General features: G+C 36.7%; 1 protein-coding gene across 7 annotated transcripts in view; it reads right to left on the reverse strand.

Moving 5' to 3' along the window:
• Positions 1-3,901: 3,901 nt before the first annotated feature.
• Positions 3,902-27,377, reverse strand: part of ARL15 (ARF like GTPase 15) — a 216,288-nt gene continuing 192,812 nt past the window's right edge. The window contains exons 7-8 of one of the 7 annotated variants that reach the window (XM_082782865.1): positions 6,812-6,863; positions 5,630-5,778 (exon numbers count right to left, since the gene is read on the reverse strand). In XM_082782865.1, the coding sequence (XP_082638991.1) occupies positions 5,762-5,778; positions 6,812-6,863 (69 nt within the window). In that variant the 3' untranslated portion in view covers positions 5,630-5,761. Of the gene's footprint in view, positions 5,779-6,811; positions 6,864-13,137; positions 13,269-24,597; positions 24,967-27,377 lie in introns of those variants that run through there. The other 6 variants (XR_014319323.1, XM_082782863.1, XM_082782867.1 and 3 more) reach the window with 6 other exon arrangements.

Here is a 27,377-nt window from a genome sequence, read left to right on the forward strand (position 1 = left end):
AAAAATGAACAACAGCATTTCGCTGCTTCAAGGTGACAGATATAAAAAGAGTGCTGTGATTCCTGGTTTTATTTTTTCTCAGTTTTAGCTCACAATCTAATAGTGAGAATTGAGAAAATTAATTGTGATTTGCTTTCTTCATGTTGCATACAAGTGTAATAGAAAGATACAACATGCATCTATCTTACTAGCATTTGGGCAGGTTCTCAAATACATGTATAGCGTTTTCATACGAGAAGAAATGTTTCTGTGTTTAGAAGTTAACTATATATCAGCTTTTCTTCACAATTATTCTTCTTACCAAAACCACGCTATTTTCAGACAGTAAGGCCCTCCATTCCCATAATACTAGAATGGCTGAGCATAGGTTACCAGTCATCCTTTTAACACCTTCTGTTAACACCTTCTTTTTCTGTAGTAATCCCAAACCAGCATAGGACCGTTTGCTATGCAGTCTTGTTGGGTTTACTGTAAACCAGACAACCAGAAGATTAAAATCTGTTCCTTCTGTTCTCCCCACCTTATTGCCACAGGTAATTGGAGCTGCACAGACTACTATTAACACCAGTATTCACATTGGAATATCTGCCTTTTCTAGACAGTTTCAGTGATTCAAAAATGAAGGCATATTTGAGACATCATAAATGGAAGTGCTTAGCATGTTTGACATACAAACACTCACTCCACAAATGAGGCTGTCCTGAATATATTTCATCAAAACCCACTAGAACTCATTTTCCCATGAAATCTGGTGAATGAACAAGCAGTATAGACAACATATTTTGGCTTCTATAAATATAGCTGTGATAAAATTTAAAATGTATTAAAAGCAGCTAGCATTAAGTATAAATGTCTCATAACTAGTTCCATTAACCTTGATCTTCAGTCCATCCCACACAATAACGTTAGTCAGTTCACCCATGAGAGCTGAGCAGGGTAATGATTTTTTTCAGTACCTTTACCCAACAGATCTCAGCAGCCCTACTTGATTTCAGGGCTCTTTTTCAACTGCAGATACTGAAAAGGGAATGGTTTCTGTTTTCATGTAGGATACGGGACTTTCTCAACTTTGTGTTAACCTAGGCCCTGGATGACTAACCCTACAGCTGACAGAAACAGATGTTTTTATTTGTTTGAACTATTAGGTCAAAGGGCTAATGAGCTAATGAAAATTCTTTAAAGAGCTATCAAATGAGGCATGATTAGCAGATTTTCAGTTCCTATTTATATAACAAAAAAGAATGAAGAAAATATTCTGAGTTTACAAATCTTTCATTTCCGTCCTGGTGTCAGGTTAAGAGGCAGATTTAAAATAATAAAATAAAAAAAAAAGCATACCTCAGGAGCTGAATCAGAAATCTTCAGTCCAGCTCAGCAGTGCTGTGTTACAACTTGTGCTGTAAGTGTTTTTTCTTCTCAAACAGTGATAGCATAGCATAGAGTTTTCTCAGAAACTTTTTGTTTTTCCCGTAGTATTTTACTTTGCTCAACTTCTGCAGCATCTTTTTTTTTTTTTTTTTTAAATATGTACTATGCCATTTTATTTAAAATTATTTTCTAGTCACATAAACATGTTCCTTGGTTTACCATTATGGAATAATCACATAAATATTATTCCAGTTTCTGTTCCAGCAAAAAAATCTGCAATATCTTTCAGGTATATTTTCCAAGTAACACCATCTTGCTTTGGAAATAAATCAGCCAACTTTCAGGGGTTTCAATTTTTTATATATACAGAAATGTGTAGGTATGTATAACTTAGCAATGATTATGCAGTAATAATTTGTTTTCATCTAAGAGTAAATAAGTTACTTTGAAGATTCAATATTGAGGTAATACACCATGTTCCTAGACTTGGTTACTACTCAAGAAATCCAAACTGAGCAACTCAATTCTACACAGTGTTTATTTTCTTTTTTTTTTTTTTTCTTTCATACTTTTTCTTTTTTTTTTCTTTTTTTTTGGATAGTGGAAATCATGTATAAATCACAAACAGTACAAGTTCCTCATATCTGTCAGTTACCCACCTGAATGGGTCAACTTTTGTGTAAAGACACTGTATTTTTAGTATAAAGTCAAGATAATATGGCAGTTAACTAATACTCTTAACTACAGTAAAGATACAAACTTTTGTAATATAAATTAATTGCCATTACAAAAAGGCAACTGTATTAACTAATACGGTACAAAAATCTGCAACTCTATAAATATAATGAAATGCAAGAAGTTAAATGAAATAATACATCACAGATTTTTGTACAGAGGCAAGCTAAGATACACATGGAACATTATATATCAAGAAATAATATCAAAACACACTAAGTTCTAACTTTTTTTTTTTTTCCCCAATACAAATGCTAGAAGTACAAGTACAGGACACAACATGGAAGCAGTAAGATTACCAGCTCAGAGTGGGTAGACAAAGAAGTCTTATTGACAAGTTGTACAGCATTAGACAGCAGACAGAGGCTTGTCAAAACCAGCTGTTGTTGGATACTGATTGATAATGTTTTCATTCTGACGGCTGAGACGCTGCAGACAGCCACAGGTCTGAGAAGAAGCCCAATGTGGGCACATCCACGTACACACACACACACGCACACAAAGTAATTTAACAGATGTCTAAAGAACATTAAAGCACGGTATCTTTTTTAAAAAGACAATGTTCACTCCTTAATGAACTTGCATGGAAAGTAGAGCCTAGTGCCCAAGTTTATTTCATCTAAATGATGAACACATGTGAAAAGATTAAAAAATAATAATAAGATTGGTCATCCGAATAAAAATTGCATGGTGCTTACATATTCTACCATAGCCAGAGTATTCAAAAACACTTTAGACAAGGAAGTGTGATGTTGGGAGCCACTATGAGCATTTTTAATCCCTCCATAAAAAGGTGAAGGGGTTTATAGACATTAAAAAGGTACATATCCATTAAGTCCATCCACAACACAAAACCACAGAAGAACTACATTCAAAGTAAAGTTAAGTGTTGGTCTTAGCCTTAAGCAATTATGAGGTATTGTTTCAACCTGTGGTGAGGAATGATCACTGTGTTAGTAAGAAAACACATATTCAAAATCATTGTGAAAAATAAATCACTGTTCCTATGCAACTGGTATTTTTCTAAAGAAAATGCATTAAGCATCAAAATGTCCTAGTCTGACTGCACCTTGGCACATGCCAAAGCCATGTTCTCATTGACTAGTTGGTCCTTTTCGATGTTACTTGGGTAGCACCTTCCAACAGTGCATAGTTGGGAAATCATGACCAAAATATAAAGTCAGGAACTCAAAGTCTTTGGACCAGAAACACTGATGGTACAAATAAGTACAGTTCCAAGAATGCAATAGAGTTGGGATTATTTTAACTTTTTGTACTTTTTGGTCCATAACTTTAATATGAGAAAGAAAGGGGGAAACAGTAAAAAGATTTAATTTGTCATCTGCTAATGCTCAATGAAAAAACAGTAAAAGCTCTGAATCCCTCTTTTTACCTCCCCAAACTGCCTACATTCTCTGGGAAATAATCTCTTGCTCCTCTTCACTATCTTTTATTTTTCATTGTGCCTAACCAGGAGAGAAATCTGGAGACCTTGTGGAAATCTGGGGACTCTGTAACCTCTAAACTCACATAAGCTAAGAGAGAGAGTGGAGCTGCACGTCAGATCTCACTCCTCTACAAATTCAGGGAAAGGAGACTCCGTTGCCTACACACAAGAAACTAATGGGCAACTGGGTCACTTCAATGGGGAGAGAGAACTGGCACCGTCATTGTGATCCCCTTTATATTTTGAAATGAACAGTTCCAGTTCTTGGGTTTTTCCAAGAGTATGAGGAGTGAGACGATTGACCTGGCATGAAAAACAATGCAAAGTGTCCTTCAGACTTCTGAGCAAAGCTTTCTGCCTATCCTGTCACAACATTAAACAAGTAGCTTACCAGTTTTCCCAGCTTCTTTCTGATAATAGGAAGTGAGTTAAAACAGTGATCTTTAGGCCATGCATTTGAGTAGAAACAGTTCTGAAGGAGCAATGCAAGAAATCCATGGAAATAGAAAAGTAAACAAAAACTGTAAAAACATTTTGTTTAACAAAGGGTATAACTGCAATGGAGAAATGGCTTTTATAAGCCTTAAAACTGATCCTTGCTATTTTCTCATTCTCAAATAAGCTAGTGAAAAACTACAATAAACTTTAAACTTAAAAAATAAATGCTCAGAGTGGAAAGATATGGTGCTTAAAGCCCTGAAAAAGGAGCTAAGAGTTTCAAAACATAGGCAGAATTGATGAGGAACCACTGATACATTACTACAGTTTATGTTTGCAGACACTCATGCACAAGGCACAACCTTCAAGGTGTGCACCAGTCAAGTGACTGATCTGCACATACCCTGTTGTGACTGACTTCATGGTGAACCAGCAACCTGGCATGTTTCTTTAACAGATAAAATCAGTTTATAAGGTTTTAAAAGTCAACAAAAGTCAGCCAAAAAAACTGCAAACCCACAATGGGGAAAACTTGGAAAGAGGAAATATGCACTATGTTACTGGAACCAAATGGGATATTTCCAAATGTATTACAAATGTTGTTTCCAATGAATACTTTTTTGTCTTCTAAGTAACATGCAGCCCAGAGGAAGTTTGAAAGAACAAGTTATAATCCCTTGAAAAGAGAAGCTTATAGTACAAACACTGGAAGGCCCTTCATTTTGGTATAGATGCCTTCTTGGCACTGTTTTGATAACAGTAGCACTCTATGAATGAGTGATAAAGGAAGCAATCCTTATTTAAAATCAGTTACAATTCTAACTAGTAGTAAAGTCTCCAAAGCTGAACTAACAGACATTTGTTTTGCTTCTCTGATCAAAAAATACTTTCAGTAAGAATTATTACTTTACCCAACTTCTGTATATTTTCTAAGAATATGGTTACTTAGGCCAACATTTTTATGTCACCTATTCTTCTCAAATACTGTTACCCGCACACATCTGTGTGCAAATTTCTCTTTCAGGGAGAATTTCTCTTTCTTTTATTTTTCTTTCCAGCAAAATAATGTTTCTGCCCTAGACAAGGTTATGCAGTGACTTTAGGGGAGGAATCAACTAACATGTCGATTGTGTTTTCATTTAGTAAAACTTCAGAATAACCTTTGCATTAACATGAAACTACTTGCTTTAAAGTATCATATTTAGGTTTTCATTGGCTGTGCTTTCCAGAATGCGGTGTCAGTAAACAAGCTAATACAAATTAGTCTCACAAATCTTTAAGACATGAGTTATTTTTAAAAAATAAGTAGCAGGTAGAATTCCTCATTTATAGACTATGTTATCCTTGTGCGTGCAAAATTTCCTGTCAAAGATGATGGCAATGCAAGAAAGCAACAAGCACTGTGCAGAACTAGTGGTAAACAAAGAGGAACTTCCTATTTCAGTAGTGTAGACAACTTTACTGGAAATAGTCATGTACCTGGTTCACAGAGTATTTATTTTAATAAAAGGACATTCTGCACTAACTATGTATGAACAACATATCACAGCATTGCCTTGATGCCACACCATAATTAAGCTGTGAGCAGAATGAACAGGTACAGTGATGCCTGGAGAACCACTCTTCTCTCTTGCGTTTCACATTCTTGAAGGTTCGAAGTCTCTCTCCTCCAACAAGTTTATTAGAAGGGAGAAGCTGTCTTTTACTGCCTCCATATCATCCAAGGAGCAGGGTTTAAGAATCCAGCGTTTTCCCCGTGCAAGTGGCTCAAGTTCAAAGTATTTTTTGATCTATGAAGAGAAAAAAAAAAAAAAAAAAAGAAAAAAAAGAGAGCGAGACAAATGTATTAATACTATGAAAACTGATTTTCCCTCTCAACTAAAAATAAATAAATAAATAAATAAATAAATTCAAAAACCATCAGGAAAAAAATGTAAAAATCAGGACACTAATTTTTAGAATTGTACCCACAGCTGTTCTTATAATACAGGTTATATGTTGTGACCTGAAAGTGTTTTCTTTAGGGGTGAATGACCTGCTTGGAAGCTACCGTTCCACCCATACACTTATCAGCATGGGAGGTCTGGGGAAGAATTATATGTACTTAAGGCAAAGAGCAAAGCACATGAAGTAAGTGTCCAAACAGCCAACATAACATAAAGAAATTCTAGTTAACATTCAACCTTTAATGCTAAAGCTGTAGGTTCTGTCAGAATATTATTAGTAAACACTTAAAATGCAGTGTTTTTTTTCTTAAATCAAATTATTATAACAACACAAACGAACTGTTAAAAATATACAAAATTTAAACACTGTATTCAAGATAAGCTAAAGAGTGTTTCTTAATGACTTACAGAAAAATAACAATTCTTCCAAAATCAGTTTTTAAAAATTCAACATTTAATTTCAACATCTTCATCATGGACCAGTAGCATACTAATGTGATTAGAATAATAATAATAAACGTGGGACACGATGTTTTTTTGTGATGGTCTTCATTCAAAATCCAGCACATTCTATCAGCCTTCAGCTGCTTACTAACAATACATAATAATGCCTATAAAGAAGGAAGGCTTTAAATTAAATGAATTCAATTTTTATTTCTGCAGCAACCATGCATCAAGGAGGCAGCTAAAGATGCAATATAGAATGGCAGGTTTTAGGGTCATAATAAGCCTTGAAAAAATATACTGAGGAAGGTGCAGATTCTTGGAAAGACCTGTTGTTACTGACACTAATTACACTGACTATCAAGTTAGAAACACAGACCCACAGGAAGACTGTCAAATAAAAAATTTGAATTTAGTAGTATTCTCTACTCACTTTTCAAATCAGCAAGTAGTGTATCGAAACATATTTTTGATCCTATTAATGCCTGTTAGAAAAAGACAGCAGCTTGAAGGTCATGTTGGTCAATATATTAACCTTAAGCTGTTCTCTTCAGCCTTTAATAGTATTTGATACTAAAGTCTACTCATTTCTGACTTGTCAAAATAGAGATTTTAAATCCAAAATCATATCTATCAGTACTTGCTATTGTCAACACACCACCAGAAATATTTAGTCCTGACTTAGTTTGCACATTCTTGTTCTGTATAATTCTTGCCAAATATTCTTAATTCTCTTCTATCACAGACTGAGCCACAAGTATGCACAACAATAGGAACAGTTACTTGTATTCTAGTAGGCAGTTGAGGCCCTAGACAGGCAACTGGAGCCAAACTGTGAGAAGCTCTGAGTGCAGGGGAATAAAACCCTGCAACATCTCTATACAGCTCTGTATAGTGTCTACACAACAGTTTTATTTATCTAATAATGTATTTTAACAGAAAAAAATTGAGTGTGGTTGTATCAACTCACATAAATCAGAATTCAACTGTGACAATGTGTCAGGAAGGTTTCTCATTTTCTAGTATAGATTTTAGAGCAGAGCTTCTCATAAAAAAAAAAATAATCAGAAAGAGTGATCTGGTTTTGAAAGCAGAACTTCTGCTTCTCCCAGATAAGATATAGGTGAAAACTTTAAAAATCTATTTCTAACAAAGCAAAATTGTATCAGTAACAACCTGCAAACATGTAGAAAATAAAGCACAGTAATAGACATTTAGTTCACATCAAACATTTAAAAAAAAAAACAAAAAACAAAAAACAAACACCTGTCTGCAACAACCAGTATTTTAACACCAACTTTTTGGCATTGCTGTCATAGTGCCATATTAATAACTGATACGTTAGCATGGTTACATGTGATCAGAATACAGATATTAATCTCTATAAGGGATATACTGCAATGCTTCCTGCAGGTGAAGTGACACCAAACTGAATTTACCCCCATTAAAGTACCGAAGGAGCAGGATAAGAAAGCTCTCTTGCCTCTCTCACTAACAGCCACTTTGACTGCTAAACAAGGGGGGAAAGTAGAAGTGGCACAGAAACATAACAAAGCAAGGTGTCAGCGCGGCTAGCTGATGCAGCAGCCTGCTGGTGTTAAGCTGACAAATATGGCTGAGTAACTTGAGATGTTTCAGACCCATAACCTGGAGGATGTCCACCACACCCCCTCTACTGGAAGACTATTGCCATCAGTCCCTTGAGCTTAATGAAGTCTGTCCACAATCTTATTTACATATCCTCTTGAATTAAGGCTGTGCCACGTGAGGAAATGATGAGGAAAAGGTAATTACATTTTAATGACAGCACTTGGGTTTAAAAGCATTAAAGCATCTAGGAATGCATACAAAAGGAAATGATGGCAGTAAGCAGACTTGCACTGAATCTTGTGTGTTCATGAGCAAATACAACACTGCTTACCAAGGCAGCTTCTAGCCAACAAAAACACAATGACTCCAAGCTATATTTCCATGCCTGCAGACTCCAAGATATAATTTCTATTGCAGTAGTAAAACAGCAGGAACTGATTTAGTACAACAATTTTTGAAGAGACATTTTTGATTTGGATGCCCACTGTTGACTAAAATCTATTTATTTATTTTTTTTACAAATTCTTGGTGTGTAATTAAGATATAACAAAATCAGTGATGTGCTGTCATCATTTTCCACCCCTTAGAATCAGTTCAGAGTCTCTGCATTAACAGATATGAAATTAAAATGCTTAGTAAGTGGTGGCTTTTGAAATGAGAAGTTTTGATAATGGCATGAAGGCAAAACTGCTGGTATTCATGAGTAACACCTATTTTTTTCATACCTACAGAGACAAAGGATTTGCTAGGTGACTTGTCCCTAATGGAAATACAGAAAAATAACACCAATCAGCTTACAAATAGTAACAAAACCAGAAAGTAGCACAGAAGGATCTTCCACAAGCCAAGGGACATTTTGTGGTATGTTACTGTATTTCCTCCTTTAAACTTTTACTAAAGCCCAGAGCTCTGCAAACAGGCTCTATTATTTTGAAACTCCCAGGAAGAAGTTTGCAGGCACAAATATTTTTCCCTGCAATGTACTGCAATTTCTCCCCCCACTCGGAAGATGTCATTCAGTTCTAAAAACAAGTTGTTTTCAGACTTGAAAAGGAACCCTTTGTTACATGTAAGAGATAAAACTACACAAAAATAGACCAGCACAATCGGATGCCTGACACTGTTTACACTGTTGAGTTTTCCACTGGCACGCTCTTAGCTCTCAATCCACTTTTCTTTTGGTCCTCTCTCTGTAGCTGCTTTCTGCCTGGATGGCTATCATTCACACTTGTTCCATACCAGATTTCCTAGGAGGATGCATGCTAATCATCAAAATGTCCAAAGGAAGTTAAAATTCTCTGACTACTCATCTCAGTAGCCCCTGCATAACCAGATAAGCAGCAGCAACTATTTTACAGCTCCTCCAAGAGCACAAGTACAAAAGGGGGCAGTTATTAAGAGAAGCTTTTTGTCTTGCTCTCTTGCATAACTGATGAAAAGCTTTCTGCCTACTCATGGATGCCGAAACAAAACATTAAGACTCAGACACGCTTCAGATGTCTGACACATCAGACATGCATTTACATACTGGCTTTGCATTTTTAAGTGTTTACTTTGGGACTGCTAATTTTTTAAGACATAACCTTAGAAGAAAATACAATCAATTAAATCCACATCATTTCAAGACTCCTTTACTACTATTTTACAGGATTTCACTGTGTGTCTTGACTCCACATGGGGCCTTGTTTTATAGAGAAGCTGACATTGTATTTATGCCACATACTGAAGTCAATAAAATCTAACAATACACGTTTGCAATTATTCCCACTCTTCCCACACTCCACCTTCTAAGTCCTATTCTGCTGGCACAATACGCTAAGCATATGGTTATCAAATGTTGCTTAACCTATGTGCTGGAAAAGTCAAGACACAATAAAAGGATTGATGCCCAGAACCTCAGCTGGGGTAAATTAGCACAGCAGCGTGGAACTGATGTTACTAAATTGATCTACGTAAGCTGCCTAACCAGTCCCTGCTGAAAGCTTTTATATGTTCTATTACTGAACCTCATCTAGTCAGTTCACTACACAAGACATCCAGGGAAACTTCGATACCGTATGAATATATGAATATAGAGTCAATTGTATCTATTACTGGAGATGAAAAAAGCTGCTTGAAAGCATTATTTTTTGTCTGAATTCCCAGCTTTAATTCTGAAGTTCATCAGTACAAAAAGCCTTCCACTCTAATCTGTTGTAAACTAATGCAAGATGCAGCCAGTCACTTACCAGGCCGTATTTGGAGAATTTAATGATATATATATTTTTTTTCATCCATTGCTGCTTTATTGAACAATTGTACTGAGAATAATGAATTGTAATAATGTGTGTACATTATAACTAATCAAAAGCTGCAGAGTTATGTCAGTGACCCCACTAGTCTGAATTTTTCAAAGACTTTTACAGGATTAAGCAAGCACTCCTACAACTGGTGGAGGTATGAATTAAACTAAAATTACCTAACTTGCTGAATCCATATATCAGCTACAAGGAATGGTTCATTCATCTCAAATCTGCATGGACAAGAATTGCAGCAGTAGTAGGACATTGGAGCTCCCCATATTGACACTGTAAATATTTCATTGGGCTGTGATGCTGAGGTTACATTTTCAGACATCACAAAAGCCTGCCTTTTAGAGCAACTGTTTAGAAAACCCACAAGAGAGAGGTAATTTTGAGAGCTGAGTCCACGAACAACACAAGAGCAGCCTGTAACAGTGACCAAACAGGTTCAAATGCAATACCTTTGGAGAAGAGAAAAGGCCAAAAAAGCCCATCACATAGCATTAAGTTTTAAAAAGGGAAACTACATAAAATAAGTAACTTAAAGAAAATTAACTGTGCAGCTAAAAAGGTAAATGCTTGCAGGTGGCACAGAAAAAAAAATACCATAATTAGAGGCTCAGGGTATATTTATATCACTACAGAAGACTTTAAAAGAAATAAAAAAAGCTTTCAACAGTTGCAATAAGGAAAAGGATGGTATTAGAGGTAAAAGAAGTCATGTCTAAAGAAGGAAAACAGAAAACAAAAGAAAGGAAATTCTGGCAAATTAAATAGAAACCACAAATGTTGACCTCCTAACCATAGAGTGCAACCTGTTGCTTAAATCACCACCGATGCTAAAAAGTAAATTGAAATCCACTCTAGTTTATGTTAGTGTGCTGGACTGCAACTGCACAGCCTCTTGAGCAGCCACACATGCTTTTCTGCTGATCCTGTTGTGAATACGGTGATTTATAAGAGTGGGTAGAAGGATCTTAAGCCACTTTGTCTTAAATCAACCAGCTCAATCCAGCATTGTACAAGTGAACACTTGCATGCTTTTCCCTAAAAATCTGCTAGTAACCTTTTTATCTGACACCTCATTTGGCAAACAACAACCCCTTGTCTGACCAGAACAGCTCCTTGAACCTGCACAACTGTCAGCAGAAGTTTCATAATGTTTATTCTTTCTATAGAGACACTTCATATCCTCATGTAATGATACTTCATGTGTGCCTGGCTGTATGCTTCTTCAGAATAGTGACCTCATCCACATCTAGAAGGATCCGTGTAATGCACCCGTGTCCAGTGAGCACTCCTCATAAAACACCTGTAGCTCATCTTTATGGGCTCCATATGGAGCACCTCTAACCCAGTGGGGATGGGAATGAAAGTGCCTCAGCTGATGGGAAGGGGTGGTGATGCTGCTGGGATCTAAAACAGACCTGCTCAGCAACCTGTGCATGGGGTTATTTTTCTAGGAATGCCAGTTTGACATTAAACAACACTATCAGCCATCAAAATGCTCTTAAATTCTAGTTCTTTGAAGTTAAATATCTTATTGCCAGCTGAGCTGTATGTGCCACTGGATCCAAAGTCTCTAAGTACAATGTCAAAAATGTGCAATGAATCAATTAAATGTGTATTATGATAACCAGCACTCTGCAACTGTCTTTTTTTTTTTTTTAATGTGTTTTATTTATTTATTTATTTGTTTGTTTTTATGTTTTTAAAGTATGACCTGCTGAAGCTAGAACACAAGAAAACCCAAGATTGGCTTCTTTAGCATGTCTGTGTGATGGCAAGACAAGCAATTTCTCTAGATTTGATTTCAAAACCACCAGAAGACTTTTTGTTCAAATCCCCATAGGTAGTAGAAGATGCTTTAAAAATTAGTATTTCTAATTTGTACAGCTTTCCAATCCCCCTTCCCCCCGTCCCTTTATTATTATTATTAGTAGTAGTAGTAGTAGTATTTTGGTTTTACAAAATAGTATTTTTTGCAAAATAGAAACACTTCCAAGTGCACCTTGTACTTAGCTTTTTAATAGACATGGCTGATATTTTGGCTTCTAAGTCTTTACAAAGAGGAATACAGTCACTTCTACACATATTCCACAAAATAATTTACACAGTGGCTTGTGGAACAGATGCTTTTTTCCATCCTTGTTATATTTAGTGTCCACAAGACACTACCCTTTTCAGATTGCAAACAATTGCTTAAAGAAATGTATTTTAAAAAAGATTCCTAACTGTTCTGAATGAAGAAATATGATGCCTGGCAAATCAGCACAGACATGTTGTTCCAAACAGAGCATACAGTACTGGCAAATGCAAGTGTGAGACAAGGAAAGGGGAGTGAGCTTGAATGCTGGAAGAAGAATACAGTGGTGCTTACTGAACAACAAAAAAAAAAAATCATATAAAATATTGTGTAACCTATCAGGATGTAGAGAGTGGCAGATTATTTTTAAATATGTAGGTGTTTCTTATACAGATGCATACAATTGTGGTATGATGGGTTGGTGACAATAGAGCAGATGAGAATGAGGACAGAAAACTGCTGAGGATGCAAAGGCACTACTGAGGTATGCATGAGAAACTTTGTTTGGATGAAAGCAAAGATAGGCTTTAAGAAGCTACCAACATCTGCATCTTTGCATGCAATTCTTTAACATGAAACAACACAGAACAGCTTATTAGATTTCTTTGGTTACATTCCACTAATTTGTTCAAAAGGAATAAAAATAATTAGGTAAATGCCAAAAAGATACACCCATACTGTGGCCTTCCATATTTTATTCACCCAACATATTCTGTTTATCTAAGCCTCTACTTTTTCTACAACTGGAAGACAAACAGATAACATGAGAATGGGAACAGCACATCTCTGTCAAGAAAACCAGACCTCTAGATGAAGATTCATACAAACAATGCTGTAATTGCAACCAAGAATGGGGTGCACTACATCCAACCCCAAACCACAACATCCGTTCTTCAGTGATGAGTGAAACGATGAGAACAGAGAAGAAAGGACTGTAAAAAAAAAAAAAAAAAAAAAAAAAGTGTAATGAAAGCACAGTAGAACATTTTACTTTAATATCTACAGCTTAAATTATTTAATTTATTGCAAAGACTTAATGAGGAGAGAAGAGGACACTAAGTACCAGTTTTTCAGATACACTATTAACCTGTAACTTCTTTGTATTGGACTGTATGTTTTTGCCTCACAACTAATCCTGTAGGTCACTGATCCTATTACTTCCTCACCTACCCACTGGGTTCTTTGGGTTGCAGCAGATGCTGGGAGCTATGTGCTTGTACAATGCCTAGTATTAATGAAGATGAAGCATCAGGTCTTTTTTTCACCAAGAAGTCTCAGTTAAAGTGTTAGAATATAAAAATCTTAAAGAGTAAGGCTGTAAATTAGCCCTGGCTAAAGTCAGATCTTTGGAGGACATCTAAATATCACTTTTTTTTTTTTCCCACATATTACACAGTGACTAAGATTTTTCTATACAAGTGTACTCTTAGCATATCCTAACACATTCTTAAGATATTCTAAAATAACTAATTGCATTTAAGATCAATTAAAATTCAGAATAATTGGTTTAAGTCGAGAACACGTCAGAACTCTGTTAAAAAACACAGAACATATCCAAAGATAATTTTAAAAGAAACATATTAAAAGCTTTTACTATATCACAACTCATCTCCCCTCTAACTTCACAGCTTTATTACATCGTCAGTTAAATAACTGAAGAAACTCAAATAGCTAGTAGAAATTCAACACTCAAGACCTTTAACTACATATGTTAGCCTTTCACAGTTTTTATATATTTAGTTTAATTTTGTTTTGAATAGACTGTAGATATTCATGGTTCACTTCAGACTATAACACTAACAACAGAGCATGCTGATTTCAGCAGCAGAATATACTAGTTTTAAATACAGACTGTGGCTTCAAGTAGTAACATAACCTGAGCCACAGGTACACAAGTACTGAGTTTTTACGCCCTCCCTCCGCCCAAAGAAAAAGTTTACCTGTGTCACTGAATGTCAAAAAAACCTTTAGAATAATCAGAAGTCCAACGATCAATCCTTATTATGACATCCCCTCTGCAAATGGCATGTTTTCTGTTCAGATAACAGTTAAACAGTATTTTCTGGAGAGATACATATGTGATGATTCATCTGCGTCTGCCTGAACATGTATATACATCTAATACTTGAATAAATAACATCTGTATTCTGTGCCCACGTCTGCAAAGCACCAAAACACTGTATGGACATGTATTCTTGTACCAACAGCAAAGAACAGAGTTTCTAAGGGCTTTGTGGTTGGTTCCCCACATTCACACTGCTGAAACCATTCCAAGCCAACAACCAGTGGGAACACAAAGGAAAACCATTTATTCAGCAGTAGTTGTGGTTCTACAATATATGCTCGTGCATATAGGCTCAGACAGTGGTCCTGCCTATTTCACTTGTTCCTTTTGAGTTATAGAGCAGACTGGATAAATGCAGAATGGTTCCAAGCTCCTTTCAGGTCCTTTGCTGGTGAGAGTGTTTATTATGCAGTCTGCACAGTGCCATGTGTTTTAACATGCTTTTAACTACCTGCATCTAACCATTTCTGGTCCAAAAGCAGAAAATGCAAAATAAATCCATTTTGGAATGAAGCCACTGCTCTAAACCAGGTATTCCAGCTGCTCCAGACTCATCTCCATTTCTTGATATTAAATGATTCTCCATTTAGAATTATGGCAAAACCCCTCAAGCCCTGACTTCATGCCTTGCTCAAGTAAAGCCTTTTGCAGCTTTCAGATCGCTGCATAAAGCACAGGGATATAAAGAGTGAGATTACATGATTCGATTCAGAAACAGACCTGTACACAGGGATATAGAGAACACACAACCAATTCATGACTACCTCTAAAACGTTAGTAAGTACACAAAGAATTACAGATAGGACAAAAAGGGAGCACTTTACACTGAGAGAGGATTTTCTTAACCATATAATGGAGCTGTTTGCAGCGTTGGGAGGCAATAACACTGAGCAACTGTGGAGGTCTGCAGATGATACTGGAAAAGCTAAGGATGGCCAAAAGCATTTGAGAAAATGAGTGAATTTTCAAAGAGATCACAGAATCACAGAATTTCTAGGTTGGAAGAGACCTCAAGATCATCGAGTCCAACCTCTGACCTAACGCTAACAGTCCCCACTAAACCATATCCCTAAGCTCTACATCTAAACGTCTTTTGAAGACTTCCAGGGATGGTGACTCCACCACTTCCCTGGGCAGCCTGTTCCAATGCCTCACAACCCTTTCAGTGAAGAATATCCTCCTAACATCTAACCTAAAACTCCCCTGGCGCAACTTAAGCCCATTCCCCCTCGTCCTGTCACCAGGCACGTGGGAGAACAGACTAACCCCCACCTCGCTACAGCCTCCCTTGAGGTACCTATAGAGAGCGATAAGGTCGCCCCTGAGCCTCCTCTTCTCCAGGCTGAACAAGCCCAGCTCCCTCAGCCGCTCCTCGTAGGACTTGTTCTCCAGGCCCCTCACCAGCTTCATTGCCCTTCTCTGTACCCGCTCAAGCACCTCAATGTCCTTCTTGTAGCGAGGGGCCCAAAACTGAACACAGTACTCGAGGTGCAGCCTCACCAGAGCCGAGTACAGGGGGACGATCACCTCCCTAGCCCTGCTGGCCACACTGTTCCTGATACAAGCCAGGATGCCGTTGGCCTTCTTGGCCACCTGAGCACACTGCTGGCTCATATTCAGCCGACTATCCACCATCACTCCCAGGTCCTTCTCTGCCTGGCCGCTCTCCAACCATTCCTCTCCCAGCCTGTAGCTCTGCTTGGGGTTATTGCACCCCAGGTGCAGGACCCAGCACTTGGCCTTGTTGAACTTCATGCAGTTGACCTCAGCCCATTGGTGCAGCCTATCCAGATCCTCCTGCAGAGCTTTCCTACCCTCAAGCAGATCGACACACGCACCTAACTTGGTGTAATCTGCGAACTTACTGAGGGTGCACTCGATGCCCTCGTCCAGATCATCGATGAAGATATTAAAGAGGACTGGCCCCAGCACCGAGCCCTGGGGGACGCCACTAGTGACTGGAGATGCTGAAGAACCGTAAGGGTCTCCAGCTTCCTTCTGGCTTTCAAACTTTACGGTGACAGGTTATCTCTCTTTCCATTGCAGTAGGTTGTAGTAGGGAGCTCTACCTGTTTGAGAAGTCTATTAGTAAAAAAGGTCCCATGGGAAGGGACAAGAAAAAGAGTAATGAATATTCCTCACAAAGTGTATCAAGACACCACTTGCCCTACCTTATCCTGACACACACTTCAAGGAAAAAGAAGAATTAATAGGCAGTAGATCAAGATTTTCATATACATAAAATAAAGATACATTTATCTCAGGCAGAGTATCAACCTTTACATTAAAAACAAACAAAGCAGCAACAAAAAAACATACCCAAAGAAACTACATTGTTCTCCAATGAATGCCCAAATTCTAGGGAAGGCACAACATACATGTATATAAAAGTTATGGCCTTCTTGAATGATGGCTAATGATAATAATATTGATGATACTTAACATGGGATCAATAAAGTTATTGTTACTGTGATGAAGTGAATTAAGGATTGCCCTTGTATGTCTGTGACTATAAAGTTTCCTCTATAGTGTCACTGAACAGGCAAGTTTCTTCCAAAGAAAAGCATCTGAAGGCCGGAAGATTATGTTATGGTGATGCCTCAATATTCATGACAATATAAAAGACAAAAAAAAAAAAAAAAAAAAAAAAAAAAGCAGGCACATGTCAAATAATTCCAGCAGAGTGGGAAAAGAAGAGGAAAGCATGGATTCTGAGGGCTGACAAGTCAGCTTCTTCCCTCTGCCGCTGAATTCGATGTCCATTTTTTTCAACAGGTCCTAGCATTACACCTTGGGTAAGCTTCTCACTGTAAACAAAATTGTATAAAGCAACTATATGGATGACATAAATTTTTAAGCAGATGGGAAGATTAATGCCAGTTGATTAAAATATTTTCAAGCAACAGATTTTTCTAAGCACCCTCCTTTCCATTCCCCTGACCAAATACCTTACCTATTCAAAACTGTGGTATAATGAAGGTATAATCACTTCTTTAAATTTGGTTGTGTTGGTGCTCACTGAAAGTCTCAATCCTGCATGTTTGCAATTACTAACTGAGTTTCCTTTACATTAGATATCACCATATGATGATTGCTGACCACCAGTGGCAATGCAAAGGCTCATAATGCATTACTGGCTTTTTGAGAATGTACTTGAAATTTGCTCCATTTCACCACTTCCTAATAATGAAGTATTAATATGAATAAAGCTAAAAGGAATGTAGCGAAGCACTTCCATACCGAGAAAGGTTCTGTATATTTAAGTTAATGAATTTAAATCCTAAACTCACATATAAGAAACAACCAATTATCCCGTCTGAAACACAGGCTTGTAAAACTCTCAGTTACTTGTAAAACGGTCTGCTACACACGAGTAAGATGTTGTTTAAATGACTTGTTTGACTAGAAGCATTCACCATGAAATTGATTCTTTTAAAGCATTATTTTTAAACTTGATACAAGTTAACTGTGTGAACTGAAAATGGGAAAAAAAAATCTAGCATTATAAAGCATATGTTATAGTAAGAGTTTACTCTTTTATGAGGTCGAGTGTTACTTGAATGAGAAACTCATCAAGAACAAATAGTCATTTGTAGGGAGGTAATTGAAAGGTTTAATACAATTAAACTATTCTGCCATTTCAATGCTAAGATGTATGGTACAGTATCTAGTGTTATCCCACCACAGCCAGTGCAGCTCCAAAGTACCACAACAGATAGAACATCTTTCAGTTATAAGCACCAAAAATACATCTGAATTGCTACTTTTCTGAAAGTAGTACTATATAGTGGCTTTACAACTTGTTTTAGTATTACAATTCTGTTATGCCTTTTAGGCAGCAGGTGGCATGAACAGTGGATAACTAGCAACACACCACTGAATATTCCTCAATCTCCAGCTCAAGCACTCAGTTGCTTAACTTTTCAGTGATCCAGATTTCAAGGAAAAAGAAGAAACCATTGCAAGAAGTTCCTGTATATATATATGTACATATAAATATATACATAATTTATATATACATATATGAAATATATATATAAAACAAACAAACAACCACTGTTAACAATATGTTTTTCAATAACATTTTAGATCTGAATATTTAGCATGGCCACATAAATACAGACATAGCAAGCCAGGGTTACTGAACAGATTAGAGTTCACAAAGTAATGTCTTATGTTTGCTTCCATAAACAAAAAAATGTTACTATTGGTTTATTATGAATTAATGTGCCAATGGTATGTTGCTAATAGTTCACAGATGCTTAGTTACTTAAAACCAAAAAGGAAAGTCTACTTGGTACTAGTTAAAATTTAAAATCTTGTTAATGGAACATTTCCAATTGTCCTCTCAAAACAAGAAATGACCTTGTTATGAGATAAATTCGTAAGAATAGTTTTTTAAAAATCAATACAACAAATGTAGTGTTTTATACATTGGCCCAGAAAAACTGGAAAAGATACTATGCTGCCTACTGAACAGCAGTTTTGGAGAAGAATCAAATTCTCAGACTGAATAAAGTATTTGCAAATCATACAGAAGTTTACTCAATATTCAGTGAAGAGTGCCACCAGCCATGCTGTTTTATAAGACCAGTTGTAGACAGATTAATAGAAAGGACAGTGTCATCAACATGTCAGTCAGACCACAGGCAGTGTGGAAGGAATTCGAGAGGGGAAATAAAGAGAGGTGTGAAGACATCAACCTCATAAAATGGTTTCAGATGGCTTACATGAAACAAGATATCCTGCTTCTATGGATGTCGGAAGCATTACAGTAAAAATGATTTTATGGGAAGGGAAGGGAAGGGAAGGGAAGGGAAGGGAAGGGAAGGGAAGGGAAGGGAAGGGAAGGGAAGGGAAGGGAAGGGAAGGGAAGGGAAGGGAAGGGAAGGGAAGGGAAGGGAAGGGAAGGGAAGGGAAGGGAAGGGAAGGGAAGGGAAGGGAAGGGAAGGGAAGGGAAGGGAAGGGAAGGGAAGGGAAGGGAAGGGAAGGGAAGGGAAGGGAAGGGAAGGGAAGGGAAGGGAAAAACAAACAAAAAAACACCAACAAACTAATCCAACTGCTAATATATCAGACTGGTATTTACCAGCTAGAAATCTGAAAGCTGACTTGAGCTGACAATGGTCAGAAAATCAAGGTGAAACAGGGACATTCATCTCAGGAAATGAAAAATGGCTCATTTGATCCCTTGAAAAGAATTACTATGCATTAACAGGCTACCAATAAAAATAAGGTATCAACTGTGTTTAGATTAAAGGCAAATGCAGGACAAACAAGTACAACTGGATCCTACCAAAAACTCCAGAGGTTAGGGGTCTAATTGTATCTACAGCTTTTATTGGGGAAGCAAGAGCACTTCTGCTTATATTACACAAAACACATGCAACACCTTAATGTTTCCAGTAGGATTTGTGTATTCCATTTATATCAAAGGTTAGCATGCGATCTTCTCATTCTCTATGTTATTTTCACTACTACCAGAGATGATAGTAAGTTTAATATAAATTATGCACTTCACACATGCTTGATACAAAAGTATGAGAAACACACAAAATTGCACTTCAGCTATACTGGATACATCTAACTACCCATGTTAATCTACAGGCAAGAAGATCATCTCAGTTTATATCATACAGAAAGGAAAAGTGACATTATCATTAAAATGGTTGCACAAAAATATCCAGCTGAAGGAGAAATACAGAGGTATGTCTTGTTAATTGTAATTTCCAGTATTGCTTAGCCTCATTAAGCAGCCCCAACATGAGGGCTATAAAGAAGTAAAAGGTGGGGTATAAAGAAGTAAAAACACTTGATCAAGTAATTTTCAAATCACAAAAAGTTCACCTTCCTACCACCAATCCCAATTAGTGGACATACTTATGCATCCAGTTCAACAGAAACTCATTTTAAAGGAAGATAAAAATACCTGGGGTCTTATACTTTGATATTGGCACATACTTGTGTGTAGAAGATTAAAGTTTGTTTGTAATCACACACTTGTGCAATCTCAACAATAAGTACAAGTGAATAATTACATGGAAAATTAAGGATAAGGGAGAGAGAGTAAACCAGGAGCTGTCTGCTAGAAATAATAAAATTGTTTGGGAGGTGCACGATTCAAAAAGTTTTTAGAGTCTTTCTAAACAAGTAGTAAGTATCCTTTGTGGGAGAACAGTAATACTTTAGTACTCATTGCCCATTCAAATATATTTTAAGGCTTTTTTTTTTTTTTTTTTTTTTTTTACTGGTAGAAATAGCTACTGTTCAGGTCTTCCTGTAGTTGACTGGGCTTGGCTACACGCTACTAACCTCACAACAGGCACTCTTCCAAAACCAGAAGGGAAAGAAGAGGGTGACACCACATCTCCCACCTAACAGTTTATGGGATTAATTTTATTTCATTTAAACACTACAAATGGCAAGACAGTGTGGTACTGCAGTGATATAAGCAATGACTGTTTCTGATACAGATAAACCTGGAACATTTTGAGTCCTAGTTTGTACTTCCAGCTGGAGATACTCTGAATCAGGAAACTGTAGGGAGAAAAATTAGTAGAGGGACATCAAACAGAAGGGAAAAAAAAAAAAAGCCGTTCCATACAATTGCAAGCATTAATATATTTTAGGAGAATGATCTAGGCCACCTTCCTGCAGGAGGAAGTTTGTGCAAAGAAGTAGAGGTCAAGCCTAGAGTGACATGGTTCACTGAATGACCAAATAGAGGTTTATATATTTCCTTTATGGCTGCTGGCACTGGTTTTGGCCTAGAAGCCTCTAATGAACAAAGAGAGCTCTGATCCCTTCTGGAACCATTCATATGTGATTAAGATCCAACAATACAGCACTTTGATCCACTGGGCTACAGAAGAATTGGATGTTTCCTGAAGGAGTCATTTTGGGTGAAAGGGGAGGAGAAGAAAAAAAGGAATTTTCCTGATCAGGTCAATCTCAGTGAGACTGCACTCTTCTCACATCCAATGTGAATTGTATTATCTTGAGGGATTTGAAGCTTTAGAAAGATGACAGATGACTGAGGTACTGAAAAGAGGAGTGGACTATGGTAACTATGTCTCCAACACAAAGAATAAATTTATCATTCTGAAGATGATGTTAAGATCCATTTTCAAGAGAAGAAAATTAAGTCAGCTATTCCAAACCATATTGCAACAAGCAAGGACATAAAAATGGATGTTCATTAAAGCAAGTTGGATAGCATCTTTTGCAGATATGTTCAAAAAGGTTGCAGTACCATATTTACAAATACACACCTCCTCACTCCAGTATAGCTAAAACAGCAGGAGAGGTAAGGGTAGGTCTACAAAAAAAAAAATAATAATAATAATCTCAGAGAATGAACACCTGGTTCCTTGTAAGTAATCTTTCTATCTTGACACCAATATACTTCATATAACCCAAGAGAATTAAGGGCCTGTTTGAAGTTAGAAGAGCATGTACATGACACACCATTTGGAGGAGTATTTACTTTTTTCAACAGATGTAAGTATTAAGCACAGGTGATGGATTCAGATCCACAGGAATGAACGGAGGCTGGAATGTCTAGACTACCAGGAAAGCATAACACAGGTGTGACAACTCTGCCCGACTATCACATTCCAATATTTTCAGTATAAACTAAGTAACTCCCATCATCTCTTGATATAAAAGCAGAAGAGGGAAAACATATTTGGCTTTGTCTACTACAAATGTCTACTCTTAATAATTTATTTTGGAAGCTAACTCTCCTTTTCATATTTGGTTTGGATGCTTCCAAGTCCACCTGGGGACGCCTCAGCTCACTAGCTATCCAGTACAATGGTTTTAATTTCAGAAAACACTTTAAATTCTCTGTCAATGGTTTAGCCAGGTTGGTCATATTTGAATGTTTTTTACATATCTGTCCTACCTGACAGCAGGTAACTTTCTGCACATGCGAAAAGGTTTGTATTTGTCATACAGACTTTAATATCTTGAATTCATTGCCAATGTGCATATACTATAATTCCTCACATCTAAGTGAAGCAAAACATGCTTTTTCCTCAGATGATTTGAAAACCATCAGCAATGTAGAACCATGCTGACAGCCAACTACCAACAGCAGAAAAGTCAGGGTGAAAGCAAACAGAATCAACAAGGTGGCATCCTGAAAACTCAAATCTGTTGTCAGTGTTTACAATAAAAGGGTATTTGCTGCTAACCTTGCACTATAAAAGAGATTACAACCCACTGTAAGCCACTTAATTTCATAGTGTTCTAATATCAGATGTACATTAAAAAAATCCTTATCTACTGTGTTTCCATATACACGTAAGGCAATTTAAACATATCTACTGCTGAAGGCAGGACCACAGTAAAAAAGGTATGGAACAAGCATTTTGCACAAGTGTGTTAATTCAGTGTTGGTAAGGAGGTTTCCACTAATTCTAAAAAACACGGTTCAAAGGAGAAAGATGACACTTGCTTTGGAAAACTAACCAACAGCTTTATGCTTAAGCTGCTTCTCTAAGTAGTGCTTTCAATTACAGTAATTATGGGGGTAAATATCTGTTTCAAAACAGCATAGACTATGTCTGTCCCTGAACAACTTTCACAGAGAAGATGATTTACAGCACAACAATATCAGAATTATCTAATAAACTTCAGTGGTAATAGCATGATAGCATGCATTCTGAAATGTCACTGCTTCATTTTTTTATTTTTATTTTTTTACCATAGTTGTAACAGCTTTTCACTATTATATGATTAAATTGTGGTTTTGCTGATGGTTAGAAGCCAGTCAGATTTTATTACTTCCATCAATCACTTCATCAGCATCATTCTGATACCACCATGTAGAAAAATAATTTAAAATTAATACATTTGAAAACAAAGCATAAAGCCTAAGAAATTCATCGTATACCTACCTGTGTTAGGTATATGCTGAATTTCTGTTTAGCAAACAGAACTATCTGTTAGCAGTCTGTTTAACAAAATAAAATCAATCTCAAATTGATCATTTAATTTTCATCAACTGATCATAAATTTATTAGAGCAAACTTGCTATTAAAAATCTGTGTAATAGAGACTATTTAACAAATCCATTAGGCCAGCACAAATAGAATGTTTTTTGAAACTATAGAACCCTAGACAAGAAATTAGTCCCTCTGGACCAACTAGCAGTGGGTTGTTCTCTATACCTGATTTCCAAGTTAGCAGATGGGAAAGAGTCTGGACAGCAGTGCTCTCCCATGACATTTAGGACACTGCAGTTCATTAAGTACTCTGATACTACTGCTAAGAGCAGAATACTACCTGGCAGACCCAACCAACCTCCTCAGTGGACTCAGGTGCTGAGCTAATCAGACAAACCTCTGCTTTTAGTGACTTCATTCAAAATTAACAACGAAGGCACAGATCTTAATGGCAGGTTAGCAGTTTGGCCAGCTGGTAATTACTGCCAACCTGCAACAGGAACCAGGCACTTGAGTGGTGCCTATGCTTCTGAAACTCATCCCATAGTCATGCATATCTCAGATGCTTGACAGAGCACTAGTGTGACTGTGCATCTGCACCTTTAGGAGTGCTCCATTTTTCAGACTTGTCTGCAGTGCAAAAGCACCCTCCATGTAATGATGTGACAATAAATTTGAAATAATGCCGCTATATTCTGGCTTTTTGAAAGTCTGATTTGTTTTGTGTTTTGTCCTAGTGACCAAGAGACCAATTTTTCAACATTAGCTTTCAAAGAACAACAACAACAACAACAAAAAAAAAAAATCACAGAAATGTTGTTGCTACATATGATAATTAAATAGCATGCAGACACCTGCTGTCTTGCATCTGTATGGTTATGCCCAGTTTCTTGATCAGGTTTTCCCACAAAGCCTTGTTGCTTCCCTCCTGATTTAAGTTCAAAGTCAAAGATAAATGATCACCTGCTTTATTGTGACTGTCCAGCTGGAGAAAAGGGGACAATTTATTTTTTTTAAAACATTCACTGGCTATAAGCTTAGTTGGCTTCATTTGCTATGCAAACATTACTGCACCAGTAGAATAATCCACATGGCTCTTGGAGAAAGGTGAACACTGCAGGACTAAGCCATCACAACGCATGGTGCCTGGAGAACCAGTTGTGGGCATGTGTCAAAAAGAAGTCAGGTGTGGATAGATGAAATGTAATGAAAAAGGGCTAAAGGGACTACACAGTTGCGCGTTTTTATTTGTCTTTTATTTTTTCCCTTCAACTAATTCAGAAGAAAATAAAGTGGTAAAAAAAAAAAATAAAGTATCTAAAATAGAGAGGAGGCAGGAACAGGAGGAAAAAACAGTGAAGAACAACAACAAAAAAAAAGCTCCATTAGGACCATATCAAGATAGAAAGACACAGAACTTAAAAGTAGGAAGAGTTTGGATCATTATTAGTTTTGTTTACTGCTGGTTGCAAAAGGTTGAAAGCTGGGGCTGTTGTATCCGCAGCTTCCCTTAAAGCTACTCTTTTTTACTCTTGCATCTCTGCTGCTTCCTGGTCATTTCAGAAGTCACCTGAAAGGTTTCATTCCCTAAAGGCTGTTTTAAGACACAATCCAAACCTGCAAAAAAAAATATATTTTTTTCAAGTTGTACCACAGTGTTAAAATAATACCATACTATTTTTTCAGATCCACCTTAACCTAAAAAAGGCTTTAAAGTAAGCAGAGACATTATTCATGCTAGATCAAGAATGCTGCTACCAATTGCAAATCACTATATTATTCATGGTACTTCAATAATACCACTACCAATTGCAAATCAACATCATGACAGGCCTTGAAAACATGGCTAATAAAACCATATGGTAACATTTATCATTGTCATAGCCAGTTACAGGATCTACTATTCAGCCAATAGCATATCTATAATCTTATACCATAATCAAAAGGAGGGTAAAACATTTAAGGTATGGCTTCAGTGACATTAAATTTCAGATCTTGGATTTATTTATTTTTTTACACAAACAAACAAAGAAAAACACAACCAGGGAGTACTATGAGTTCAGCAAAATTGGTTTATTTGCTGCTACATTGCTTCCTTTGGTATTTAATGGGCCTATCTTCCTTTCATATTTCAGACTGCATTTAAGCAGGCATAAGTCACCTCTGGAATGATACAAATTATGATAGAGAGACAACAACATTCTCAAACAGAACTGTCGGATTCTACAAGGCTTTTGAAAGAATCCCATTTGACATTGGAAACAGTAATGAAAGAAACATCATATATCCGTATGAACTAAAACGTATTTTCACAGTTTCACAGAAGAAAAGCTGAAGGTTAAGATTAACATCTTCAAATCGGCAAGTTACTTCACCAAATGTTTGACTGTCAGCTGTGAGTAGTAGTCCCACTCAGGTGAGTACATACTTCTGACTGCAGTGCATTTTTTCCAGTTCTTCCCTCCCACCCTCATTCCAAGCCTTTTGAAATAAGCTAGGCAATGGCTAACCATAAGAAACAAAACTTCTTTTTAGGAACTGACATCAGCTCAGACTTGTTCTTGTCTTCTGAGTCTGTGCCTTCAAGAAGTTCAGGAAACTTGTAATTTCTACACAGAAATAATCTCCTCCATAAAGAACCTAAAATAGATTCAGTTATGAATTGACTCTGGCAGCACCTGTATCTGCCACATCTTGTGACACCAGAAAAGGAATGAGATAGCTGAGTTGGTAAGGACCTGTGACTATTTCTTGGCTTTCTTTATGACCTTTTTTGGGAAAATATCGGTACTTATTAGGGCTTATCATCTAGCTATTCAGTAAATTCCTTGTAAAGGAGTGAATACATCCAGACTCTCAGTTAACCTGCCAAGTTATACTAACAATGGAGGTAACAATAGAAAAAGGGTGTAGAAGGCTGGATTGTTCCTAAAACAAACATAACCTGTCTCTTTTTAGATCAAATACTGGGAAGCATTAAATTACAATAATTTGGAATTATGGGAATTTAGAATTGTTGACTCTTTTCCCTGATATATATTGAATTATATTAGTTATAAACAAAATACTCCTTCTTATCTATGCCTCTAAACTTCACATCTCTGTGACATACAGAGTGATAATTTTCTTTTCTCTTTCAGATCAGATTGAATATGCAAATTTCAAGGGAGTTAAAATAGAGTAAGACCAAATTTATACAAATGATGTTTTGTTGGCAAATATATTTCTTATTCTCATGGGTGAGTTTAATATAAAGAACTGCAATGTGGTGAACAAATTTTGTCCTATTACCCTGCATTTACAGCTATGTTAGGAGTCACATTGCTATTTATTTGCCACACGAATAGCTATTCAAAGGATAGCTGAAACTTCTTGGCACAGAGCCAGGAAGACAAGATACTAAAACCTATTAACAGTGTATCATGACTGTGAATTAAAGAATCCCGTGGAACCATAAACTGTCTACAAAGAAAATGAGAAAAATAATAAAATTTGATCAGAGGGTTAATATATTTTTATTAGTGCCTGGCAGCAGACTAGTAATAGACCATTTAAATGTGTACAACAATATAACCGACTTGTGTCAGATGCATAGCGGTGAAAAAGTCTGCAGACAGTCAAGTATTTATAGCTAATAAAATAAAAAAATAAAAATAAAAATAAAAATAAAAATAAAAAAAAGAACCTGACTAGACTTAATATAGTTTTTCTCTGTATTTCCCAAGTTGATATTTTCTGAAATCTGGAGATTCTCTAAAGGAATCAAAACATTGCAGAATGCTTCCAGGCTACCAATGACAATAATTAAATACCAAACGCTACTAAGAAACTGGAATTCTCACTTTTAAGTCCCAAACTAGCTATAAAGCTCAAAACGTAACCCCCTGACCCTCTCCAAACTCTGTCTAAACAAGGTAAAAATGCTGTTCCTTGCATAGAAATTTGCCCTGTCCATGAGATGAAAGCTGTAAGTGAGAGCTATGACTCTGTAAGCTACGTTAGTGGCTGCGAAAAGTAATATTTCTAAG

Source organism: Aythya marila, assembly GCF_965140915.1.
Source record: "Aythya marila genome assembly, chromosome: Z".
NCBI lineage: Eukaryota > Metazoa > Chordata > Aves > Anseriformes > Anatidae > Aythya > Aythya marila.